The 22581-nt window shown below is 45.0% G+C and overlaps 2 protein-coding genes across 2 annotated transcripts; one reads left to right on the top strand and one right to left on the bottom strand.

Annotated features, from left to right (window-relative positions):
* Positions 1-1508: 1508 nt before the first annotated feature.
* Positions 1509-11108, bottom strand: CES2 (carboxylesterase 2). The gene is made up of 13 exons (XM_058846152.1): positions 10917-11108; positions 10159-10363; positions 9619-9757; positions 9241-9374; positions 8686-8839; positions 8351-8452; positions 7500-7598; positions 6887-7027; positions 5659-5739; positions 4651-4798; positions 3884-4033; positions 2125-2197; positions 1509-1979 (listed from the first exon to the last, which is right to left on the bottom strand). The coding sequence occupies exons 1-13, from the start codon at positions 10990-10992 to the stop codon at positions 1790-1792; spliced, it is 1692 nt and encodes a 563-aa protein (XP_058702135.1). The 5' UTR covers positions 10993-11108; the 3' UTR covers positions 1509-1789.
* A 2005-nt stretch (positions 11109-13113) lies between these two features.
* On the top strand, positions 13114-15072 carry CIAO2B (cytosolic iron-sulfur assembly component 2B). The gene is made up of 5 exons (XM_058845797.1): positions 13114-13298; positions 13520-13597; positions 13768-13893; positions 14379-14424; positions 14853-15072. The coding sequence occupies exons 1-5, from the start codon at positions 13164-13166 to the stop codon at positions 14948-14950; spliced, it is 483 nt and encodes a 160-aa protein (XP_058701780.1). The 5' UTR covers positions 13114-13163; the 3' UTR covers positions 14951-15072.
* The last annotated feature ends 7509 nt before the right edge of the window (positions 15073-22581 follow it).

The following is a 22581-nucleotide window of genomic DNA, read 5'->3' as shown; positions in this document are numbered from 1 at the left end:
CCAGTGACACAGACTGGACTTGTAGAATCTGAGGACATACCTGGTGAGTACAATTCTTGAATCCTGTTTGGCATTAATTTAAAGAGATGTTGCACCCTGCCCTCAATCTGTGAATAATGCTTAAGTCAATGGTCAATCAAAAAATCCTGCCACATGATGACCTTTGCCTTTGTAGTTCAATGAAATGCTACCTGTCCTGATTTCACCAGCTGAAAAAAAATAGACAAATGTCACAGCCCCTACTGAGGATTCAGTGAAATTACAGAATGTGAAACTTAGAGCCTCTAAAGCTTGGACAGCTTCACCACATGCTAAAGAGACAGTGTGGATCTCACCTCAGGAGGGCTCTGGGATAAGACAAGAGCATCACAGTGCTCATTTCTACACAGAAATGTATAGAGAATTTACAGAAATGTAAAGATCTTCTGACATTTTCCACTCATTTATTTTTAGTGCTGGCCTGTGCTAGGAAGTCAGTTCAACTGCACTGCTCTGCATACACAAGATGAGTATGTATTCTGTGCACACCCATACCACACTGGCTGCTTATCTCCTTTTAAAGAAAGTGGCACAGCAGCTCAAGGGTTTGTGCAATGAAGATTTAGCAAGACTGTTTTGAAATTATTTTCCCCTCACACAACAAAGGAGGTTAAACAAAGAAGCAGGGACAGAGGAAGGAGGAAGTTCTGCTTACCAAAACAGCAGTGGTTAAACAGTCTCACCCTACTCCCAAGTTTTGCCTGGCAACAGAACATGGGCAAGAAGATGTAGAAAATCCCACTCTAGTCCTTCCAGTAAAGTAATTTGGAAAGAAGGGATGGGTAGCTAGTTGCTGTAGGACATAATTAGCCATGAACAATTTAAAATTCTTCCAGAGATACAGAGGGGAGCTGAAGGGAGGGGGAACTGATGGTCATTGCCCTGTAAGATCTGTGGAGCTGCATCACTGCTGTGAGGCACCAGTGTGACCAGGAATGTGTCTGGGCCAGCTGGAGCAGCCTAGGAGCCAAAGACATGGCAGAGAAGTGATGGACAGCTCTGCCATCAAGAGTCCAAGCCTTGTTCTTGGCAGCCCAAGCACCAATCAGCCGGTGAGGGCCCTGGAACCGTTCTGGGACACACCCAGTGCTGGCAGCGAGGCTGTGACAGGGACAGTGGCACTGACTGGTGGCACAGGGGACAAGCACAGAGAAAAGCAGTGGGGAGAACACAGAAATGTTAATTCTTGCAGGGGAGTTACAACTACATTTAAAAGGAGAGAATTGTGGGTACTGAAAAAATTGTCTCCCTTTTCTAACATTTGGGAGAAGTCTTAATTCCAGCACTACTGTTAGAGATTAAGTACCACAACAGTCAGAACTATCCTGTCTCAGTTGTAAAAGCAACTGACAAAGCAGAACATTCTGTAGTTTCATCTTCTTTCCATAGAGGACAATTCTGTATCTATACCACACCAAAACTTCTGTACCACCGATAAACTTGGCACCAAGACAGTCTTACTCACAAACTGGGTCTTCATTTATTCCACTTTATTAAAACAACGCTGCTGCTACATTCTGTCTTCAGTCATGGGGGAGTGTCACAAAAACCTGAGCATTGGGGAAATCTGGCAGCTGTATTTAACAAAAGTGAGGATCAACTGGAATTATTACAGTGAATAATTGCAAATATGACAACTGTGAAGAAAAGGTGAAAAAAGGGAAATGCAGTTTTATCCTCAAATATAGTTCAAGTAATTTTTTTTAATACCCTAATAGTTCACATATTATGTGCATGTTTAGACTGTAAACTATAACTCCATTTTAAACTTCTTGTTTGGCATGCTTTTGTTATTTGTCTTCTCAAGGATCACTTTTTTCCAGAATTCTACCTTCTTTCCTTTCAACTTTCTGTCTTTCTTTTGTTGTAGATTTATCTGCAGGTATTCTTCATTGAGGTTGTAAGATGGCCATTCAACCAGACCCTCTCCATTAGGATTTCTGTAAGCAAGAGGAAAGAGTGAGTGCTCTTTTCAGTCACAGGGGAATTCAATCACACAAGTTAAGACTGAATCAATAAACCAGCCAATTCCCCATGGAGCCAGTGCAAAGCAGCAAGATCTGTCATGAATCTCATGATTCTTACCCATTTCGAGCAAAGTTAGCCCAGTACTTCATTAGAGTTCTGCTGAGGTTCTTCTCTTCCTCTGTAACCTCACCTGGAAGACAAAACACAGAACAGTTACTCTGTGTGGCAGAAATCAAGACATTGCTCCTACAGCAGCAGCATTTCTCTGTGAGAATATGCTGGAACAATTTGGCAATTGCAACAGAGACACACCAGCAGCAAAACATCACTCATACAGCAAGCATCCAGGGACTCCTCATGAATGACTTCAGCATAATTACCTTACTGTAGAAATCAGGGAATTTGGGAACAAGGAATAAGGTGATGTGCCTGTAACCTTCCAGGAAAACTGAGTGGGACCAAAAACCCCCCATGTGTTCTGCATCCCAGTACAACTCCAGGAATGGGCTACATGGCAGTGTTTCCTGGATCCCATTCTAGTTTTGTGGGACTGAAATTCTCCCTATTACTTAGAGCATGACTAGGCAAAGATTTCTTCATTCTCAGTACTTCAAGAGTATTTCTTTAAATATAGTTACACATAAGCTCACTGTATCACTAGGTGAAAATTATTTCAGTTCCTGTGTGTTTTTAATTATAAATGCATCTCAATACACTAAGAAAAATGTTTGGTATCTTAAAGACCTTGGTAAATTCAGGCAAAGAGGTCAGCATTTTCTAGCACCAAAGGTACATAAGTAAACATAAAAATGTGAAATATAAGCAAAAGGAAAAGGCTCTGGTAACAGATTAACAAGGGGCTTTACAGCACAGCTGGATTGCTCCAAAGTTCAATGGAGTACAAGGAAATACTTTCACTTATGTAGGCTTTGACCAGACTATGAGCTACTGCGCAAATGACAAACATAGAAGCAGAAAAAAATAGTGAATTCACTTAAAATAAGCAGAATTTTTGTGTCTCTGTGAAAATAAGAACTGTTCCTAACATGTTCCATGGGAAAGAAAATACTCCATGCTGAATATTACTGTTTTAGGCATATGTAATTAAAGAATATTGCTGGATTTGTAATGTTCCTTAGGAAGTGGCATCATGTTTGTTAACTGTTCAGTGATTGGAAGATTCTTCATGAATGTAACAATGTGGGATTCTGCCAGAAGGAACTTCCAGAATCACCTGGAAATTTTGGGAATACGCCTTTAATCCTCCCACAGTGGACTGGTTCCATTTGAATAAATGCTCAAGTATTAAATAAATTGTGAAGCAGAACAGACCTAACCATTAGATCTTCACACAGAAAATGAAACACTGGAATTCTAAGCCCTGCTCTGAACACAACTGGAATCACTTCCTGCAGAAGAAACTAAGTCCCCCATTTTCTGGAGCCCAACAGCCTGTGGGATTTCCTGGAAAGGAAGAGACACTGGCCTAAACTCCTCAGGAAAAGAAGAGATCCTGGATTTCTTGCTTCCCAAGCACTCTGCAAGTTTAATTGACCTTTCCTGCAATTTCATTTTCAGCCAAAGAAATTTATGCACAGTGCTGGGATAATGACAGTGAATTTTCTAGCAAATACCCTATTTGCTGAACTGCTGGCAAGATGAGGAACTTGCTGTGCTTCAGAAAGAGCAAACTGTAAAGGAGAGAAGATGGGGAAGACAGTTAAATGCATAAAACCAATTCTGCCAGGGGAAAGGGTTATGGCTTGGTCTCACTGCCAATATATGCACTTTAATCTGATGAAAATGAAAGGAACACTGAATAGAGAAATGCCAGGGTCACAGGACCAATTCATGAGTGAATGGTGTCTGTTCTTACTGCGGAGCTGGATGTCCCCAGCCAGAAATGGCCCCCCAAAGACAAAACCAACTTCATCCCCGTGGTCAGCCTTCACATAGTCGGGTTTGCTGTCCCTGTATGCACTCGGCCGGTGCTGGAATTCAAAGAAGTAGGTGGGAGCTCCAGACTCTGCAAGACAACATTTAGAGAGTTACAGAAGAGATATATAAACTACAGCTGTCATCAGCTGTTTAAAATACTACTTTAAACAAAGCTTTATACTGGGCACATTTCTAGTGTAATTGTTACCTTCAAATATGTACTTTTAATACAAAATTAAGAATTCAGCACTTACACTAAAAAAATTGGAAGATCCACCCTAACAAAACTTACAGAAAACAAAATATCAAACTATTTCCACTTTTGAGTATCTTGTCTACACCTAAACACCACAAAATTTACAGACCACAGGGCTGCTGACTTCCCAAGTAGCCATGAGCCAAAGGACAAAGGTTGCTTTGATATGTTTTAAGTTTTAAGCCTGCATAGTTCAGCTAGCAAACATTTACCTGTGGTAAATACACATGTGGTATCATGCTCTGCTCTCAATGTATTGTGATTATGAGCACAGTGCAGGACACTTATACAGAGAGAAGGGACTACACACAACCCTGCAGACTTATTCCTCATGTTCCCAGTGGGAATCTCAAGAAGGGCTGCCTGCATATGACAGGATTTGTGTCTGCATCATTGCATCCAGCCTGCAGTAGGAGGTTTGAGCGTCCCACTGCTGTTGATCAGCTTACCCCTGTGATAATTCAGTGCTTTAATGGCTGGCATGACAATTGCAATGTCCCCCAGCAGGTCCAGGAATCGGTCTCGTAGCTCTGCAGGGTCCTCTGTGTCTCCCAGATATTCATCTATGATCATGGGCAGAAAATCTGAAGGTATATCCTAAGAGACAAGAGACAAATAGACAAACAAACACTCTCTGAATTAGCAGCTAAAATTGACATATTTTAAACTTCAGAGATTCTGCAAAGGCACAAATGTCCAGGACAGCACCCATGGTGATGGGAAACAAAACTTATTCATGCTTTTTGTGGGCAAAAAATACCAAACAAATCAACCATCTCAGGTCAAATTTGCCCCAGATTTATATAGGTTAATAAATGTATAAGACATTATACATGTAATTTATATACATGAAATATATGTAGATCCATGGAATAAATGTAGATCCAGCAACTTCTCCTGACACTATCTTTGGCTTCTGTTTTCTTCAGGAGAAGAGAGATGGGAATCACAAAAGTAAATTCTGTCCTTGGAAGATTTGTGGATCATTTTACAAGAGGACAAAACCAATGGGATCTCCAAGCACAGTGTGAGTTTTCAGCCTTGGAAATTGCTGCTTGAAAGATACATCTCAAAACTAAGAGTGCAAAGTAACTACTTTAAAAGTTACATTTAATGTAAACATACTGAAAAATACACCTTGAAATTCCCTAAGCAGGAGATTAGCCATGAGATACCTTTACATTAGGGATATTATTACAGTAATCCCACAAATACATAAGATAAAAGTATTGATTGAGGTCTGGAATGAAAAAAACATTTTCCCAAATCCCAACTCAATCCTGTTCCTGTGTAATTCCATATACCCAGGTCCTGTCAACTTTGCTGGGACTCTCCCCAAAGCATAACATCACCTCAGCCCTCAGTAACACTCTCACTCAAGCTGTGAGACCTAAATCTGTAACATACATGAAAAAGAAAATTCACTTCTCAAATTAGATTAGTGCAGCAGTACTTACAATCATTGGTAGAAAAACCCCTACAGTTGAGGCAATTGATTTTCTATCTCCTATTTCCCTCAAACTTTTCATTTTTGATGTCTGTACAGAGAAAAAAAACAATGTTATTAGCACCATCCAATGTCTCCATTACTTTAAACAATGGAACTACATTATTCTATGAATTCTTTTTACTGGTGTTTATTTTTGAAGCATCATATATGCAAAAGTGCTGCTCAATGCAGCAACTGTCTTGAAAAGCTTGTATTTACTGCAATAAATGTTGCCTTGGTGAAGGTTTCTACATAAACCACTCATAATGTAAAGTTTATCCTTAAATCAACATTAATAAACTTGTAGGACTAGAAGACATGAGGGCAGAGTTGAAGCAAGAAGCGGCTTCTGTCTCACAGGCTTATTTTCATTCTGTTGGGGGAGATCTTAAAAATCACTAGCAGTCTGTCTCTAGTCCAATTGTTTGGGCACTTTGAAGTAAGGATAATGTAGTGTTCCTCCTCTTTTACAGCATTACATAAAACAACTCTTCTGTCTGCAAAATAAATTCAGATTTCACTTTGCATTGTTCTTCTGGGACTTAGAACCAGCTCCCAGTGACAGCTGCTTCACAGATTCAGAACAAATGCTTTGTACTAGAGAAAGGAACCTGAATATTTAGGTATTAAAATAAAGGGAAAGAGAGAGGAAACAAATCAATCTCCTGCAGTTTTTGTGCACTGGGAGAATTTGCTCATGTTTTGGAGTTACCCATTGAGTTCCCCTGAGAAAGGAGAATGTCCCCTCACTCTGCCCCAGGTGAGAAATGAAAGCTCTTCCTGCAGGGTGGTAATGACACCCAGGGGAGGCTGGTCTAGCTGATCAGTGGCACACTATGTATCAACGCTGACTACTGAGCCTTGTGGGGGAAAGGATTTGCTTTATTTGTCCTTCAGTAATAAGTCCTTGATTGTTGCATTCTTTTTCCTCTCTCTGCCTGGATGAGAGGTTAAAATTTTAGGATAAGAAAACACTGTACAAAATTGATGTTCCAACTGATGTATCCATGTAGTTCAACTTGCAGGATGAAGCCTCTCTCACCCTCTTGTGAGCCAGTGCTTCTGGGTCACTGCAGAGCCATGATGTAAGCAAAGTTTACATGGAAATCCATGTATTTCCAGCAATGCAAAGACTTGTCCTATCACTTAACACAAACATTAAAAACATAAAAAAGAAAGAATATACATTACAATACCGATCTAACATTCCAGCCAAATTCATTGTTGGTGACTCCTATCATTAATGGGACTGCATTGAATTCTTTTCCAGCTAATATCTCTTCAGGTGGCTTAGGAAGAAACACTCCATCCAAAACCAACGGTAGAAATGAGATTTCCTGAAGGAAGAGAAAAAACCCAATCAAATTAGTTGTTAATAGTATTTCCAATTTTTCCTTCAAATCATGTAACATGTCCACATTAAATGTCTTAAGTGCAAAAAAGAGCTTTAAGAAATTCAAGTATCTACAGCCACTGTAACATAAATTTAGTTTAGCACAGGAATATAAAATGCAGGCCTGGCTGGGTCAAGGTGTAGAGGAATGTAATGAGTTCCTGATCCTGTGCTGTTCTGACATTAAAACACAGGGATGCTCAAACTTTGCTCACAACTTCACAGGTGCTGTGACATGGTCAAAACTTCCAGAAAGAAATTACATGTGAGATTGTTTCAACATAGGGAGTGTATTTTGACAAAAGATAAGAAAAATCAACTTTGGAATGGATCATCAATGAACTCTGACCAGAGGCTGAGCTAAACTTTTGCAAGTGAGCCATTAAAAAGCTCTGTTGCCATGAAATCTCACTGACCTTGCTCTTCAGGACTATGTGCTCTGCTTCCTGCTTCCTCAAGCAGCTCAGCAGGGAGAGGGAACTGCTCGTCTCACACTCGAAGATACTGGCAATTTTCTGAAAATTATCAACAAAGACAAGCACTGTTATAAAATCATTAGACACACTGCTATTAATAGCTTGATTTAGTGGCAGATTTAGGTGAGACTAGTAGATCTTGGAGTATTTTATTTTACTAGAAATGCTACAGTTTGATCGCAAAGTGAAATCATTCTGGTATTCTTCTCCTTCTTGCTATATTTCCATTCACTGCTTTTCAAACTTGGCTGTAGAGATAATACAAGCTTGTAGCATAAACCCCATAAGAAAAGAAAATTCAGAAACATTTACATTATTACTATCTGCCATTACAAGAAAAGATATTAAAAGGCACTTTGAGAAGGTGATTTTATTTTAAGGTTTTTTGTTTGTTTTATGTTTAATTAATTTACCTCACAAAAAGACCCACCCTAAAAGACTGTAGGTCAATAAAAAAAAGAATTTTTTTTCTGGATTCTTGTTAAACTTTCCATAATAAATGCCACAGTTAGTGAATAGAGTACACTAGGTATGAAAATGGACATCTGCCTAGCTTAGCATGTGTTTGACTGAAAATACCTTTGTCAGCCCACAGCTGTTATAATCATACAGCTGTACAATCTGTCAGACTGAAATTAAACAGGTTTGCTGCAACAATTAACTGGATCAACTCTGTTGCACAGTATGCAATGAGATTTTCCCCTTTTCTCTTTTAAACAAATTATCACATAGAAGTATCCTATTTTGGGCTATAAAGACTTAAAATGCAAAAAAAAAAAAAATGAGCTTACCTCAAGATCTGTTGAAAGATGTAAATCTTTACTGGGGGGAATTAGAATTCCACTCTCTGATATTGCTTTATGAAAGAGACCCTTAGATAAAGGAGAGAGCACCTGCCAAAAGGGATGAAAAAAGTATTTATTCTGCATTAACATCCTTACCACATTAACTTTATGCTAGTTATTGTCTAGTCAACTCTTGGATTCAGTTGGGTATTATACATCTTTATTTCCTAAATCTCCAGATTTAGCCCAATGTGCTGTTAAACTTACTGTCAAAAACCAGACTAATCATGAAATGTTACATTAATTGAGCACTTGAAGATTTTTATCTACTATATACCTACATGTGAAAAAACAAAGCAAGATCCTGCAGATATCCCAAAGAGAGTGACAGATGCTGGGTCTCCACCGAAGTGCTCGATATTTCCTTGGACCCAGCGAAGAGCTGCGACTTGATCCAGGTACGCCCAGTTCCCGCGGGCGTGCTCGTCACCAGTACTGAAAGGAAAGCAGCAGAGCCACTCCTCAGGAACAGTGACAACACCACAACAAGGTCACACCTCAGCCCCTGACTCCCCTCCACTCTCTGCTCACCCCTGCACAGCTGGATCCCTGGCCTTTACCTGAGTTTTGGCTTTACACACCAGACAAACATCCTGTCCAGCACCAAATACGCCCAGCTATGATCTGATAGCAGGCTGCAATCACACAGCCATGCAGATGGAATGTACACACATTTCTTGCTGTTCTGAAGTCCTGATGTCAGTGAATTATGTACATTTAAACCACTGCAACAGTGGGAAGCTGATATAGACATTCAGCAGATTTAGCAAACAGAACTACCCATGCTTTAAACATGACAGCAAGTAGTTTTTACAAAGTAAAATAGGTGCTCTTACTTAAAGAATCCAAGGAGTCCCAGTCTGTACTGAATTATTACCACCACAACATTCTCATAGGCTGACAGTGCAGAGCCATCATACCGAGCAGCACCACCAAATATAAAATTGCCTCCATGGATCCACACCATTACCTTGGAAACAAAAGGGTGAGACACACCTTTATGCACTGGTTTGCAGATTTCACTTGAAAAAGGAAAACATCAGAGAATTAGGAACACTAAATCACCAAATTTCAGACTGGTGGACTTTGAATTTTACATGCTAATATTATTTCTGCTTGTGCAGCATCACCTTTTCAAAAGCATTTAAGTTCCTTAGGAGCAATCATTACTTGCAAGCTCTATAAAACACAAGTTTGTTCAATGGTTTACATACAGGTAACTTGTCCTTCTTGCTTGAGCCAGCAGGGCTGTAAACACTGAGATACAAACAGTCCTCAGAAGTCTGGAATGCAAGGTGCTTTTCTTTATAGTTTTTTTCAGCTATTTTCAACATGGACAGATCTTGAGGACAGCTTCACAAAAACAAACAAACAAAGCAATGAACAAAAAAACCCCAAACAAACAAACAAAACACCCACAAAACAACAACCAACAAACAGAACAAAACACACAGTCATTAGTACTAAACCTGCAATAGCATCAACCTAACAATGGTAGAGAAAATACACTTATTTTGCCCCTGGCTGAATCCCCACAGGGTGCTTGAATTTTGTGTTATCTATAATCAGTGAGAGGTGCAGCCTGTAAAAGCACATCTCCACACCTGCACCAGAAATATTCCAGTACTGGCAGTGCCCCCACTACCAAATACTAATTCCTCAGCAAAAACAGGTCAATAAACCAAAACTGCACCCCAATAAACACAACTCTGACCAGCATGGGCAGGTTCTATTTACAAATGAACAGCTCTCACAGTGGTGGGTAAGAAGTTGCATCTCTCAGACCAGTCCAGGGCTCAGGTGGTTCAGGTGGGGAAAACCTCAAGGATCCAAGAGGGGCTTTTGCAAAAGGAATTCCAAGGAAAACATTTACAAGCTTGTCTGTCCCCTTCACATTTTCCTGTGTTCCTTTGAGCCGGCCGAGTGCAATAGTCACTTCTGGCTCAGCACCACTCTGTCCTAAGTAACACAAAAGGTAAAAAAAAATAAAATAAATTGCATTTTCATAATTATCATACAGACTTTTCTATTAAGTATTTTTAACTGATTGTTTAATTTAGAACACTTCAGCTTATTCCTTTCAATTTTGTTCAGTTTTCATTTTGCTTTGGTGCAGTGACAGACACCCCCTGCCAAACCCTCCTGCCAGTGACACCTGGAGCCAGGTAGGGTAGAGTTTAGTCACTGTGCAAGAGCAAATTGAAGAGCAAACAGCAAAAACATTAACATTTCCTAAATTTATCATTCAGCAAGATCTTAAAAATATTTTGTTTAGAGAATTCAGAAATGTTGCTGCTTTCAACCTTTTAAAAAAGACAGAAAGCTTTATTTTTATTAAATCATCTCAAAAACAGTTTCATCTCACAAAACCCGTAATTTTTGCATCATGAAAGCATTTTTGCGGATTGGTAACCAAAGCATAAGAGATTTACCGCCTTTGAAAAAATCATTGGAACTTGTTGGTGCGGTGGTTTCCCCAGCTGGAACATTAAGAGATTGCACACCCTCTCACCTTCTGCCCCGCACACGAGGAACGCTACGCTACAAAAGAAGGCACAAATCAACGCGATCGGGCTCGCCGGAGACATTTTCAGCCCCGATCGGGCTCCCGGTGACTCTCTCCGGTTTTATGCGGAACAGAAGGGGACAAAGGTCCCAGCAAGGGCATTCGGAGCGCGGCTGAATTGCGAGTGTGAACTGCAGCGTGGAACGCTTCCAGAGCGATAAATACAGCCCCGAGAGCCGGGAAATAGAGCCCCGAGAAATACAGCCCCTCAGAACCGGGACACGGCCCCACACAGCCGGGACACGGCTCCTCACAGCCCGGGACACGGCTCCTCACAGCCCGGGACACGGCTCCTCACAGCCCGGGACACGGCCCCTCAGAACCGGGACACGGCCCCTCAGAACCGGGACACGGCCCCTCACAGCCGGGACACGGCCCCACGGAGCAGAAACACGGCCCCACGGAGCCCGGGACACGGCTCCTCACAGCCCGGGACACGGCTCCTCACAGCCCGGGACACGGCTCCTCACAGCCCGGGACACGGCTCCTCACAGCCCGGGACACGGCTCCTCACAGCCGGGACACGGCCCCTCACAGCCCGGGACACGGCTCCTCATAGCCGGGACACGGCTCCTCATAGCCGGGACACGGCTCCTCACAGCCGGGACACGGCCCCTCAGAACCGGGACACGGCTCCTCACAGCCCGGGACACGGCTCCTCACAGCCCCGGGACACGACCCCTCACAGCCGGGACACGGCCCCTCAGAACCGGGACACGGCTCCTCACAGCCCGGGACACGGCTCCTCACAGCCCCGGGACACGACCCCTCACAGCCGGGACACGGCTCCTCACAGCCCGGGACACGGCTCCTCACAGCCGGGACACGGCCCCTCAGAACCGGGACACGGCTCCTCACAGCCCGGGACACGGCTCCTCACAGCCCCGGGACACGACCCCTCACAGCCGGGACACGGCTCCTCACAGCCCGGGACACGGCTCCTCACAGCCGGGACACGGCTCCTCACAGCCCGGGACACGGCTCCTCACAGCCCGGGACACGGCTCCTCACAGCCGGGACACGGCTCCTCACAGCCCGGGACACGGCTCCTCACAGCCCGGGACACGGCTCCTCACAGCCCGGGACACGGCTCCTCACAGCCCGGGACACGGCTCCTCAGAACCGGGACACGGCTCCTCACAGCCGGGACACGGCCCCTCACAGCCCGGGACACGGCTCCTCACAGCCGGGACACGGCCCCACGGAGCAGAAACACGGCTCCTCACAGCCCGGGACACGGCTCCTCACAGCCGGGACACGGCTCCTCACAGCCCGGGACACGGCTCCTCACAGCCCGGGACACGGCTCCTCACAGCCGGGACACGGCTCCTCACAGCCGGGACACGGCTCCTCACAGCCCGGGACACGGCCCCACGGTGCCCGGGACACGGCTCCTCACGCCGCCCCCTCGCGTTTCCCGCTCCCGGCACTGGCCCAGCACCGCCAGCCCCGATCCGCAGTTCATTCATTTGCTGTCAGGGCCAGCGGCACAGAAAACAGAGCAAGTCTGAACAGACTCCAGAGCTTAAACACTATAAAGTTCTTAAACCCCCCTTAAATCAACAAAAATCTCACCAGAACACCTCCTCAAATAAAATCAAGTAACAATCCCTCCCCCAAAAGAACACCGGGACTAGAGATTACAAATAAAAATAGGACACTAACTAGCTAGAAACTAACAATAAAAAAGAAGATAAGCAAATCAAAATAGTTAATTCTTACCTTAATCCCTTCTAGAGGGGTGTATGGAGCCAGAGTATGGCATCGCTGTATTCTACCACTCCAGTTTAAATTTGCATGGGTTTTTTTGTTTGATTTTTCAAAGTAGGGAACAGAAGAGATAAACAACTTTAACCGGAGCATCCTCGGCAGCACCTGGTCCAGCCCCCAGGCCCCCGGCGGACACCGCGCCGCCAACTCCATTGGCTTCCAGCCTGGTGCTGCAGCCGATGGGGGCTCGGGGGAAGCCCGAAACCCGAAGCCCAAAGCTCAAAGCTCGAAGCCCAAAGCTCGAAGCCCAAAGCCCGCAGCCCCGCAGCCGCTGCCGCCCTCGGGAGGAGCCGGAGGAACCGGGCCCGGCTCCGCCCCCGCCCAGGGCCCCGCGCGGTGCGGCACCGATCGCGATCCGGGCTGGTTCCGGTGTGGGCGGTTCCGGTCCGGGCTGGTTCCGGTGTGGAAGGTTCCGGTGCCGCCATGGTGGGCCCGGGCCCGGCGCCGCTGGAGAACGCGAACCCCCTCATCTACCGCCGCTCCGGGGAGCGCCCCGTGACGGCCCGTGAGGAGGACGATGAGCTGCCCGACGCCATCGACGACCGGGAGATCTTCGATATCCTGCGGGAGCGGCGGGCAGGGCAGGGATGGGCAGGGCAGGGATGGGCAGGGCAGGGATGGACAGGGCAGGGCAGGACAGGGAAGGGATGGGCAGGGCAGGGATGGGCAGGACAGGGAAGGGAAGGGAAGGGAAGGGAAGGGAAGGGAAGGGAAGGGAAGGGAAGGGAAGGGAAGGGAAGGGCAGGGCCGGGCAGAGGCGCTTTCCTTAACCCGCACATCTGATCCGCTCCATCAATGACCCCGAGCACCCGCTCACCCTGGAGGAGCTGAACGTCGTCGAGCAAGTGCGAGTGAAAGTGAGATCCCGTGCTGCCTCAGCCCCCCGATAACTAATTGCTTTTTTATAATATTTAAATGTATTTATAGTAGCACCTAAACACAGTCCTGAGAAATGTCGCTGAGCACATGTCTGCAGTGGCCTCGGGGCGGTTTGGGCTGCAGCAGGGGCTGTGTTTCCCCATGGCAGGTGAGCGATGCCGAGAGCACGGTGTCGGTGGAGTTCACCCCCACCATCCCACACTGCAGCATGGCCACCCTCATCGGCCTCTCCATCAAGGTCAAACTGCTCCGCTCTCTGCCCGACAGATTCAAGGTGAGGAATCAAATCACTGCGTGAAGAAAAAGATTGTATTTGGAAAATTTGTTTTAAAAAAAGAAAAAGAAAAAAAAGTGCTAACTAGCTCACAGTGAAAAATAACTGGAGCTTTTTTTATTTTTTGTGTGAGGGAGACTGCAGGAAGCAGAGAGGGCAGTGGGCTGAAATATCCGTGCCCAGTTGTGGTTGTGGGGCTGTTTTTATGGGCCCAGGGGGTTCTGAGGGGAATCACTGCAGTGCTCTGGGCCATGGCAGGAGGAGAGGTCTCACCCTTGTCTCAAGCAGGCTTAAGCACATGCAAATGCAGAGTACTCTAATTTTAGGCGTTTAGAGTAACTAATATTGTCATGTAGAATAACTGATAGTGGCAAGGACATCCTCTCTCCCTTCTTTTTGTTCCTATCTTGTTTTTATTTGTTTGAACTTTGCCTTCCAGTGATTTGTTGAACTCATCTCCTGTTTCTTTTGTGCTGCTGTTTCAGCTGGATGTTCATATAACGCCAGGAACACATGTCTCTGAGCACGCAGGTAAGGCTTTTAGTCCACTCTTGTGTGGTCTTTATATTTGTTTTATCTTGAAGATTAGGGAGGAGAGTGATTCCCACAGCTGCAGAGCAGCTGCTCAGTGTCTGGGACTTTCTGTCCCATTCTGGGGGATGTTCCAGGACATGGAACATCACTTAGATTGTCCTGTAGTGTTCTTTAAACATCTCCTCAGGCAACCTGTGCTCTCAGACAGCCACTGATTTGTCTGAGCACTCAGAAAAGGGGAGGAAAATGGGTTTTTCTCATTGCACCTCCAGAGCAGCTCCCTGCTGCTGAATCACAGCCAGCAAAACTGTGATGACAGAGAGCCTCTGCCTTGAGACAGCAGCTCTGGGGTGCACTCGGCATCCTCATCGTCATGCATCGAGTCCCAGTCCTGACTGGATTCTTGTGGGTTTTCTCCTGCACAGTTAACAAACAGCTCGCTGATAAAGAACGTGTGGCAGCTGCTCTGGAAAACTCTCACCTGCTGGAAGTGGTGAATCAGTGTTTGTCTGCTCGGTCATGATTGCCTGGTGAGGAAATCATTGCTATTCTGATCTATTAAACTTATTTTGTATAGAAGTGGTGATGTTACAATTTACATAAACCTATGAGCAAAATAAAGTCACTTAAATTCTCTTGAGGAAATGTTTTCTTGCTCTTTCAAAAATACTATGTGGGGAGTTAGCTTACAAACAGCTATAAAAATATAATGAAAATTGGCTTTTTAATTGTATGAGTCATTGCATAGGTACAATTTTACATTAAAAATATTTTTGCAACCTGTTTTTAAGTGGTTTCTCACTACTAAAAATAACTTATAAGCTGCATTTTAGAAGTGGATTTTGCACACTGGACTTCACAAATACACCAAGAGAACTTGTAGTTAAAATCTTTACATTCCTGTGACAGTTTCAGACTGCTAAAACAGTTTCACTTTCAGACATCAGCAGTTGTATGAGCTGGTTGTGTGCAAAGTTGGAGGACATTTTAGCAGTAACTGTCCACACTTCCAAATCATGTGTCTGGTTTTAATTCTCTTACCTTAGATTAGCCAGAATATGGAGGGCTCTTTAGACCTGTGTAAAACACGATTCGTTTTTAATTCCTACTCCATTATGGTAGGAAATAGAGTATCTTTGAAGGAGGTTTTATTTGTGCACCTGCAATAGAGCACTCATTACCAATTCTCAGTAGGAACAGCCCAGCAGGCTCTGCTGAAAGACTGTCCTGGCAGTGTTTGACAGCTAAAGGACAAGTTTTGCTCTAAATGCTCTGAGATTTAATGCTAAAACCCAGCCTATGCTTCTGGTTTGGGAGCCGTGGCATTCACTAAACTGTTGTCTTTGGCAGACAATTCATTAGGAATTAATTTGAATTTTTGTAAAAGATATCTCTAGTCCTGGACCACATGGAAAAATAACAACCTGTTGAGAAATCCTGGTGGGTCCTTTGGTGCATGCACCAATGTTTCCTTCTTTGCTGTCAGTTACCTGGAAAATAAGAAATACACTTTCTGAAAATACAGGTTGTGCTCATCAGTGTGGTGGGAGTGCTTTGTACTCCAGCAGCATTTTCTCTGGGAGGGTCTCAGATGCTGTTTGAAAAGGGTGAAGCTTATGGACATTGTGTAAAGCTCAGCCTAGCAGTCCAGTCCAGTGCTCCAAGTGTGACATCTAGAGTCACACAGCAAAGCCAGACCTCCCCATTTCAGAGCTGAGCCTCCCTGTCTGCACAGGGCTACAGAAAGCCAACCCTGCAGCAGCCTCAGCCTGTGGCTCAGCATCCTTTGAATGGGCAGCACTGCTGGGATGTATGAATGAAACTGCAAATAAAGACACTAATTTATGTAATACTGATATTGGGCAGGGAACAGAATGACCCAGCTTTCCTCTGCCTCTCTTGTTGAATCACTGAACTGATTAGTTCTGACATTGCCAACATTTGCACCACAGATGAAACTCCAGCCATGGTAATGCATGCAGGCAGCTCTTGGGCACCACGCTTGGTTGGTTTATTTTATTTTCTGGTTTTTGGTGGCTTTTTAAAAATAAAATAAATATTGCCCCCAGATTTTGGGGAAGAAAGAAATTCAAGTATGTGCTGGGGGAAAACAGGAGGATGACTAAGCTTCCAACAGATTGCTTCAACCTGCACTCCAAACAGAGAAGGGATCAGTAAATGGTGCTTTGCTCTGCTTGGCTTTCACCACCCCATAATAGTTGTGTTAAATAATTTATTGGGATGTTGGCACTTGTTTCCTGAAGCACAATGTGCACAGCAGCCCTGGGGATGCACTTTGTGCCATTTACCTTCTCAGAGAAGCAACAGAATGTGTTTGATGGTTTACATTTCTAGTTAATAGTTGGGGAATGACTTTTCAGTAAGGGGAATCTGCTGTGGGTTTTCAAAAGAAGAGGTCTGACTTCTGCTATTTAGGGATGGAGAATCTGATTACTTCAGGTCTGGTGTGTTTTAAGTGTATTTAGGATAGAAACAACCACAGTGACTTTGCTGAAGGCCCCAGGCCCTCCTGTCCAGGCTCCTTCAGTTCTGTACTTGCTGATAATGTTTCTCACCAGTTTTCACCAGTTCTGGTAAAAACCTTCCATCCTGCTTTTGATGATCATTATCTGGTTCCTTTTGTATGGAGACAAATGAGAGAAGAAAACACTTAATTTGTTAGAAATATTTCTTTTCAGATGTTTATTATTCCAAAACGCCACCCCTAAATTTAGCCTCTGGAATGCTTTGTAATAAGACACATTCCATGAGAAACTGTGACCCTTTGGAGCAGCTGTGTTGAATACAAACAGCCTTATTCAAGTCCAGGAAAAATGCCAGGAGCAGACATCTGCTTCACATTCCTGAGCTCTGGGCAGAGTCTTCCAGGGGTGGCTGGATGGCATTCCCTGCTCCCAGGGCAGCTGGATGGCATTCCCCCCTCCCAGGGCAGCTGGATGGCATTCCCTGCTCCCAGGGCAGCTGGATGGCATTCCTCCCTCTCAGGGCAGCTGGATGGCATTCCCTGCTCCCAGGGCAGTGTCTCTGGAGTGTTTGAGCCCACATCCCACAGCAGCACCTTGGGGTGGGGCAGGATTCCCCCACTGCTCCCACAGTGTCCCTGCTGCTGGTCCCAACCTCTGAGCTCTGCAGCCCCTGCATGCCTCAGGTTCAGCAGTGGCAGAGAAGCAGCTCAGCAGCTTTGTATCCAAAGATGCAGCTGAACTGTCCATGGAAGAGCTTCACCCTTGCATGGCATCATTTCTCATGGCCCTGGGGTGGAGCAGCATGTGCCACACACTGTAAATGTTAATTAATAAAAGCTATTTCAGTATTCTGGCCATGCTCAAGAGTTCTGTGTCTGCGTCAATAGAGGGCTTTGATAAAGATCTCCCTCTGGAGCTTTGATTTATAAACTCTGTGTTTTACAATTTATTTTTTTTTTTTCTATAGCTGTTAAAAGCATTTCTCTTTGGCCTGTCAGGCAGAGAACTGGACCACTTTCCCTTCCTTTACCAAATGTGCTGTTTGGCATAAATACAGACTGAGGAAGTGGCAGAGTGAATGTTTTTTCACAGGCAAAAGAAAAGTTTATAGTAAAATCTCTGATGTTACTAAGTAACAGCAAAGAGTATCAAAGTAGGGAAAATTGAGGTGTGTTTAAGTCTGCTGGTCTCAGTCATTTGCCAGCAACATTTAATAGCACATCAAACTTTCATTCCACAAAATGCTAAAAATACAGGACATTTTTACAAGATGCACAAATAGCAGAGAGCCCTCATTTTGTCCAACACACTTCAGTAGCTGCAGAACACATTCTGTCACACTCTGACCTCTTTACCTATCTCTTATCATCAACTCATTTATTATTTTATGTCCTACCTCTAGAGAGCTTTTGCATCCTGCCACACACAGGTTATCTCCATTCCTTAACTTGTCTTTTGTGGACCTGAGGATCAGCACTGTCTGCAGTGATAAAAACCTCCTGGTTCTTTGGATGGATGAATCCCTGCTCTCCCAGTTTCATTCCACCACTGCTCAGGGTCTCTTGCCAGCTGTCTCATCAGTTTGTTGCCTTGCAGCACCTCATGGCAGCACTTGCACACTTCTGACAGCGAGGTTCTTGAACAGGAGCTGAGACAGGATCTGATCCCTGAGCTTCCAGAGCAGGATAAGAGGGAAAGAATAGGCCAGAAGTTATTTTCCACTAAATCTGTGGAAAAAATATGACCTGGGAATGAGGAGCAGCTGCTGCCAGGTACCTTTGAGAAGAGAGAGAGACATGGCAGGGATGTGCCACACCTCCCTGTGCTGCCGCTGCCCTCACACAGAGCTTCTCCTTCGCTGGAGGCTTTGTCCTTCCGATCCCATCACCTCATGCTAACACCTCCCTGCCCTCTGCTTTCCTCCTTCCCTGTGAGCTGCCTGCCTGGAGGGGAGGTTCCCTCGAGGTGTGGGGTCTGCAGCCCAGGCACAGCCCCAGCCTGGCCCCTGTGCCTCCTGTGCCACATCCCGGAGCGCCCCGTGATGCTGCAGGGTGTTCCTGCCCTGCTGCAGGGGGGTCACACACAGCAGGAGGATCAGGACAACCCCTGTCCCCAAAAACCCCGTGTTTGAAGCTGACAAAGAGCTCTGCCCCACTGGCCAGCTCCAGGTGCAGTGGCCAAAGGCTTTGGGCACAGCTGGGTCCCTGCTGAGCCGAGCAGGACCCAGTGAGGCATCGCTGCAAACTCTTCTGGTGCTGATCCTCCCCAATATTGTGGTGTAACTTGGAGATGATGGTTTATCAAAGCACTTTTATCTTTAATCTACCCAAATTAGTTCCATCTAGGTTCCCATCAGATGTGCCACACGTGGCTTTGTCTGAAGTGACCTCAGGAGGTCGTCAGGAGCTTTCTTAACCCTGGGATCCCTGGTAGTTTGATTTCTTCACTTTGCTGATGGGAGAGCTGGCAGATGCTCTGCCTAAGAGTTATGAAGGTATCTAAGCAGCAAAATACTTTTTATTTCCCCTGCAAAGTGACAAATAAATCATCCACACAATCTGAAATGCTTGCAAAGAAAACCAAATAATGCAAACAGATTCCATTCTTTTCCCCTAGCAGTTTTAATACAACAAAACTAGTTTTTATTACTAAAAATCAGAAATTTGTTTCACTAACACTGCAGCCAACTTTAAAAAAAAACAAAACAATTGTTTTTTAGGCAGAAAGAAAATAATTAGGACTGAGTCACATAAATTGTTTCTCTTCAAATTTGTACTGACTTATTTTCATAACAACACATTTATGCACTGGGTTTTTTAAAACACAAGTCAACATTGTAAAGACCCTGTCAAATTCTACTTTAGTAATGCTTCTTACTAATGACAAAATTGACTAGGAGCCTGAAACAGGAGCTGTTATTTAAAAAAATTCTTCTCCTTTCCACTTACCATTTTGGGTCTGATCCTGAAAACTTAAGACCTTTAACTGAGGTCATGCTCTGGATTATATTTTTAACAGAAGTGATGAAATTTTGTCACATTTATCTTTGTTTGTAAGGACAATACTGGGCCATTCCTAGTAAAACAAGAGAGTGAATTTATTTTTTCAAACAAAAAGTAAACATTGTATCAGCTTTAATATCAGTCATATCTGCCTTCTTTTAAGTGCATATGTCATTTGGGTGCACACAGTTCAGCTCATCTATATTTTAAGCACTTGGCTGCACAGGAGAAGTACTTATGCAGTTACCAAGTCACACAATTAACTGGTTTTCTCCATTTTATGGCTGAATAAATAAACTCTGTAGCTTATATCCAAATTCTGTACACATCATCATCGTGTTAGATTAGCCCTTGTGACATATTCTGCTAATCCTTAAAACTGCAGGAATTTTGTTGGGAGCGTTATGAAGCCGGTGCACCTTCCTCTGACACTGCTGCCCTGGGGGGTTCAGCCTTTTAAAAGCCGCTCGAGTCTTTCCCTGGCTACAAAGGAATTGTGGCTTCTGTCCCGGCCCAGCGGGCAATCCCCGGTTCGGCAGGGCGGGCGAGACACGAACCGCGCCTTGGTGCGGCTCTGCCCACAGCTCTGGAACACACAAATAAAACAAGAAGCCGCGGAGAGGGAAGACGGGAGAGCTGCCAAGGCTGTGAGGTGATGGCCCCGATGGGCCGCAGGCAGGGCTGGAGCGGGAGCCCCGCACGGAGCCCGGCCCGGCACAGCCAGCGCAGCTCGGGATGCTCCGGCCGGGATTTGTGGCGCTTCCCGCAGCTCCCCGGGCCAGCCCCGCCCGCAAACACCGCTCACAGCACCGAGCAGGGAAACACTGCCAGCCCAGAGCGCGGAATGCGGGGAAATGGGAACAGGGAGGGGTTCTCGGGATGGGTTCCCGGGCGGGCCCCCGGCAGATGGAGCTGCGCTCTCAGCGGGAGCGGGGAGCGGCTCCCGCAGCGCACGGACAGCCCCGGGTATGGACACTGACCGGGTATGGACACTGACCTGGGTATGGACACTGACAGGGTATGGACACTGACCGGGTATGGACACTGCCCTGGTATGGACACTGACCTGGTATGGACACTGACCTGGGTATGGACACTGACAGGGTATGGACACTGACAGGGTATGGACACAGACTGGACACTGACCTGACACTGACTGGACACTGACAGGGTATGGACACTGACCTGACACTGACACAGACTGGACACTGACCTGACACAGACTGGACACTGACCTGACACTGACACTGCCTGGACGCCTCTGCTGGTCCCTTTGCCGGGCTCATCCTCCTCACCCCGGGCTCCAAGGCAGGATCCTGCTGGATCATCTCGGGCACCTGACCAAATCCCTTCATGAGCAAAGTATCAGTGTACACCATCCACAGCAGCTCTGTCCCTACACAGAGTGATGGACTGTTCTTACACAGGATGTCTTTCCCATTCATAAAACCTTTTTTTTTTTTTTTTTTAAAGCTGACACAGTTTCAGCTGAACTGAGATACAATTTATCTCAGCTGACTTGGTAATAACTGAAGCATTCCACTTTAATCTGGGTGATGGTTAATGAAATCTGCAATAAAATCGTTTGTGGCTTTAGTCTTTGTAGAAAAACCTCACAAGTATGTAACAGATATGGAGAAATAAATAGGAATGGTATAGAATGCATTGTTATTTTCTGTCACAGCTAATCAAGGGAAGCCTATACATCAACGTGGCTTGGTGGTGCCAGGATGACAGACTCATTTCTCCAATGAACCATTTTCTTCTTATATGGCAAAAAAGCACTGCATCTGTATGAGATCATCTAGAAAAATCCTCCTTCCTGAAAAATACTATATTCTTTTTTGTTGCCTAGCTACATGCTGCTGTTACCTTAGAAGGCTGTAGATTCATCTGAATGATTCTGGTGGAGCTGGTGTGCTTGAACAGAGGAGTGATGCAAATTTATAAGCCTTGTAAAGATATGAAAGAAAAGGGTGAGTGTGAAAGAAAGGCTTTGCAGCAAAGCAATTTACTGTGTATTTCATATTCTTTTATGACATTACTTGTTGAATAAAGTACATTTCACCCCACAGCCCAGGTACATGAGCAGGCAGTGACTGACACACACGCTCAATGTTTTTAATGTGAGAGTCTGATGCCAAGGAAACGTTTGCTTGGTTCACATTAATTACTGCTGTGAGTAAGTGTAGAGGAGGGAAAAGAATGTTGAAGCTTGATTCTGATCTCATTCCCAAAACTGTGACATGGAAAAATGCCACGGAAAGCAACCAGCATGCTGAATTCCATTAGCACCAGGGAATGGGATGATCACCAAGCCTTTCACTGAAAATAAGTAGCTTTGATGACTTGGGAAATGAAGGGCCTAAAGCCCAAAGGTTTACATTGTAATGAGCCCATCACAAAAACCTCTGACTGGAAACTCCTCATGCATGAGACATGCAGAGATTGAGAGCTGAGCAATAACTCCCTGTCACTGTCCCAGCCTGATCAGGGTGCCCAGAGGTTGAATCCTCACTGAAGACTCCAGCATTCTGCTATTCCCTAAAAGTGGGGATTTACCTCTGGGAAGATGGACAGGGAAATAAAGTTATTTCTTACCTGCTTCACTGTAACTGCTCTGGGTGTAGGATGTCCTTGATACACATCAGGATTTTGCAGTTTTT

Source organism: Poecile atricapillus, chromosome 10, assembly GCF_030490865.1.
Source record: "Poecile atricapillus isolate bPoeAtr1 chromosome 10, bPoeAtr1.hap1, whole genome shotgun sequence".
NCBI classification, from domain to species: domain Eukaryota; kingdom Metazoa; phylum Chordata; class Aves; order Passeriformes; family Paridae; genus Poecile; species Poecile atricapillus.
The sequence above is the reverse complement of the archived record's forward strand: the minus strand, read 5'-3'. Positions and strand labels throughout refer to the sequence as shown.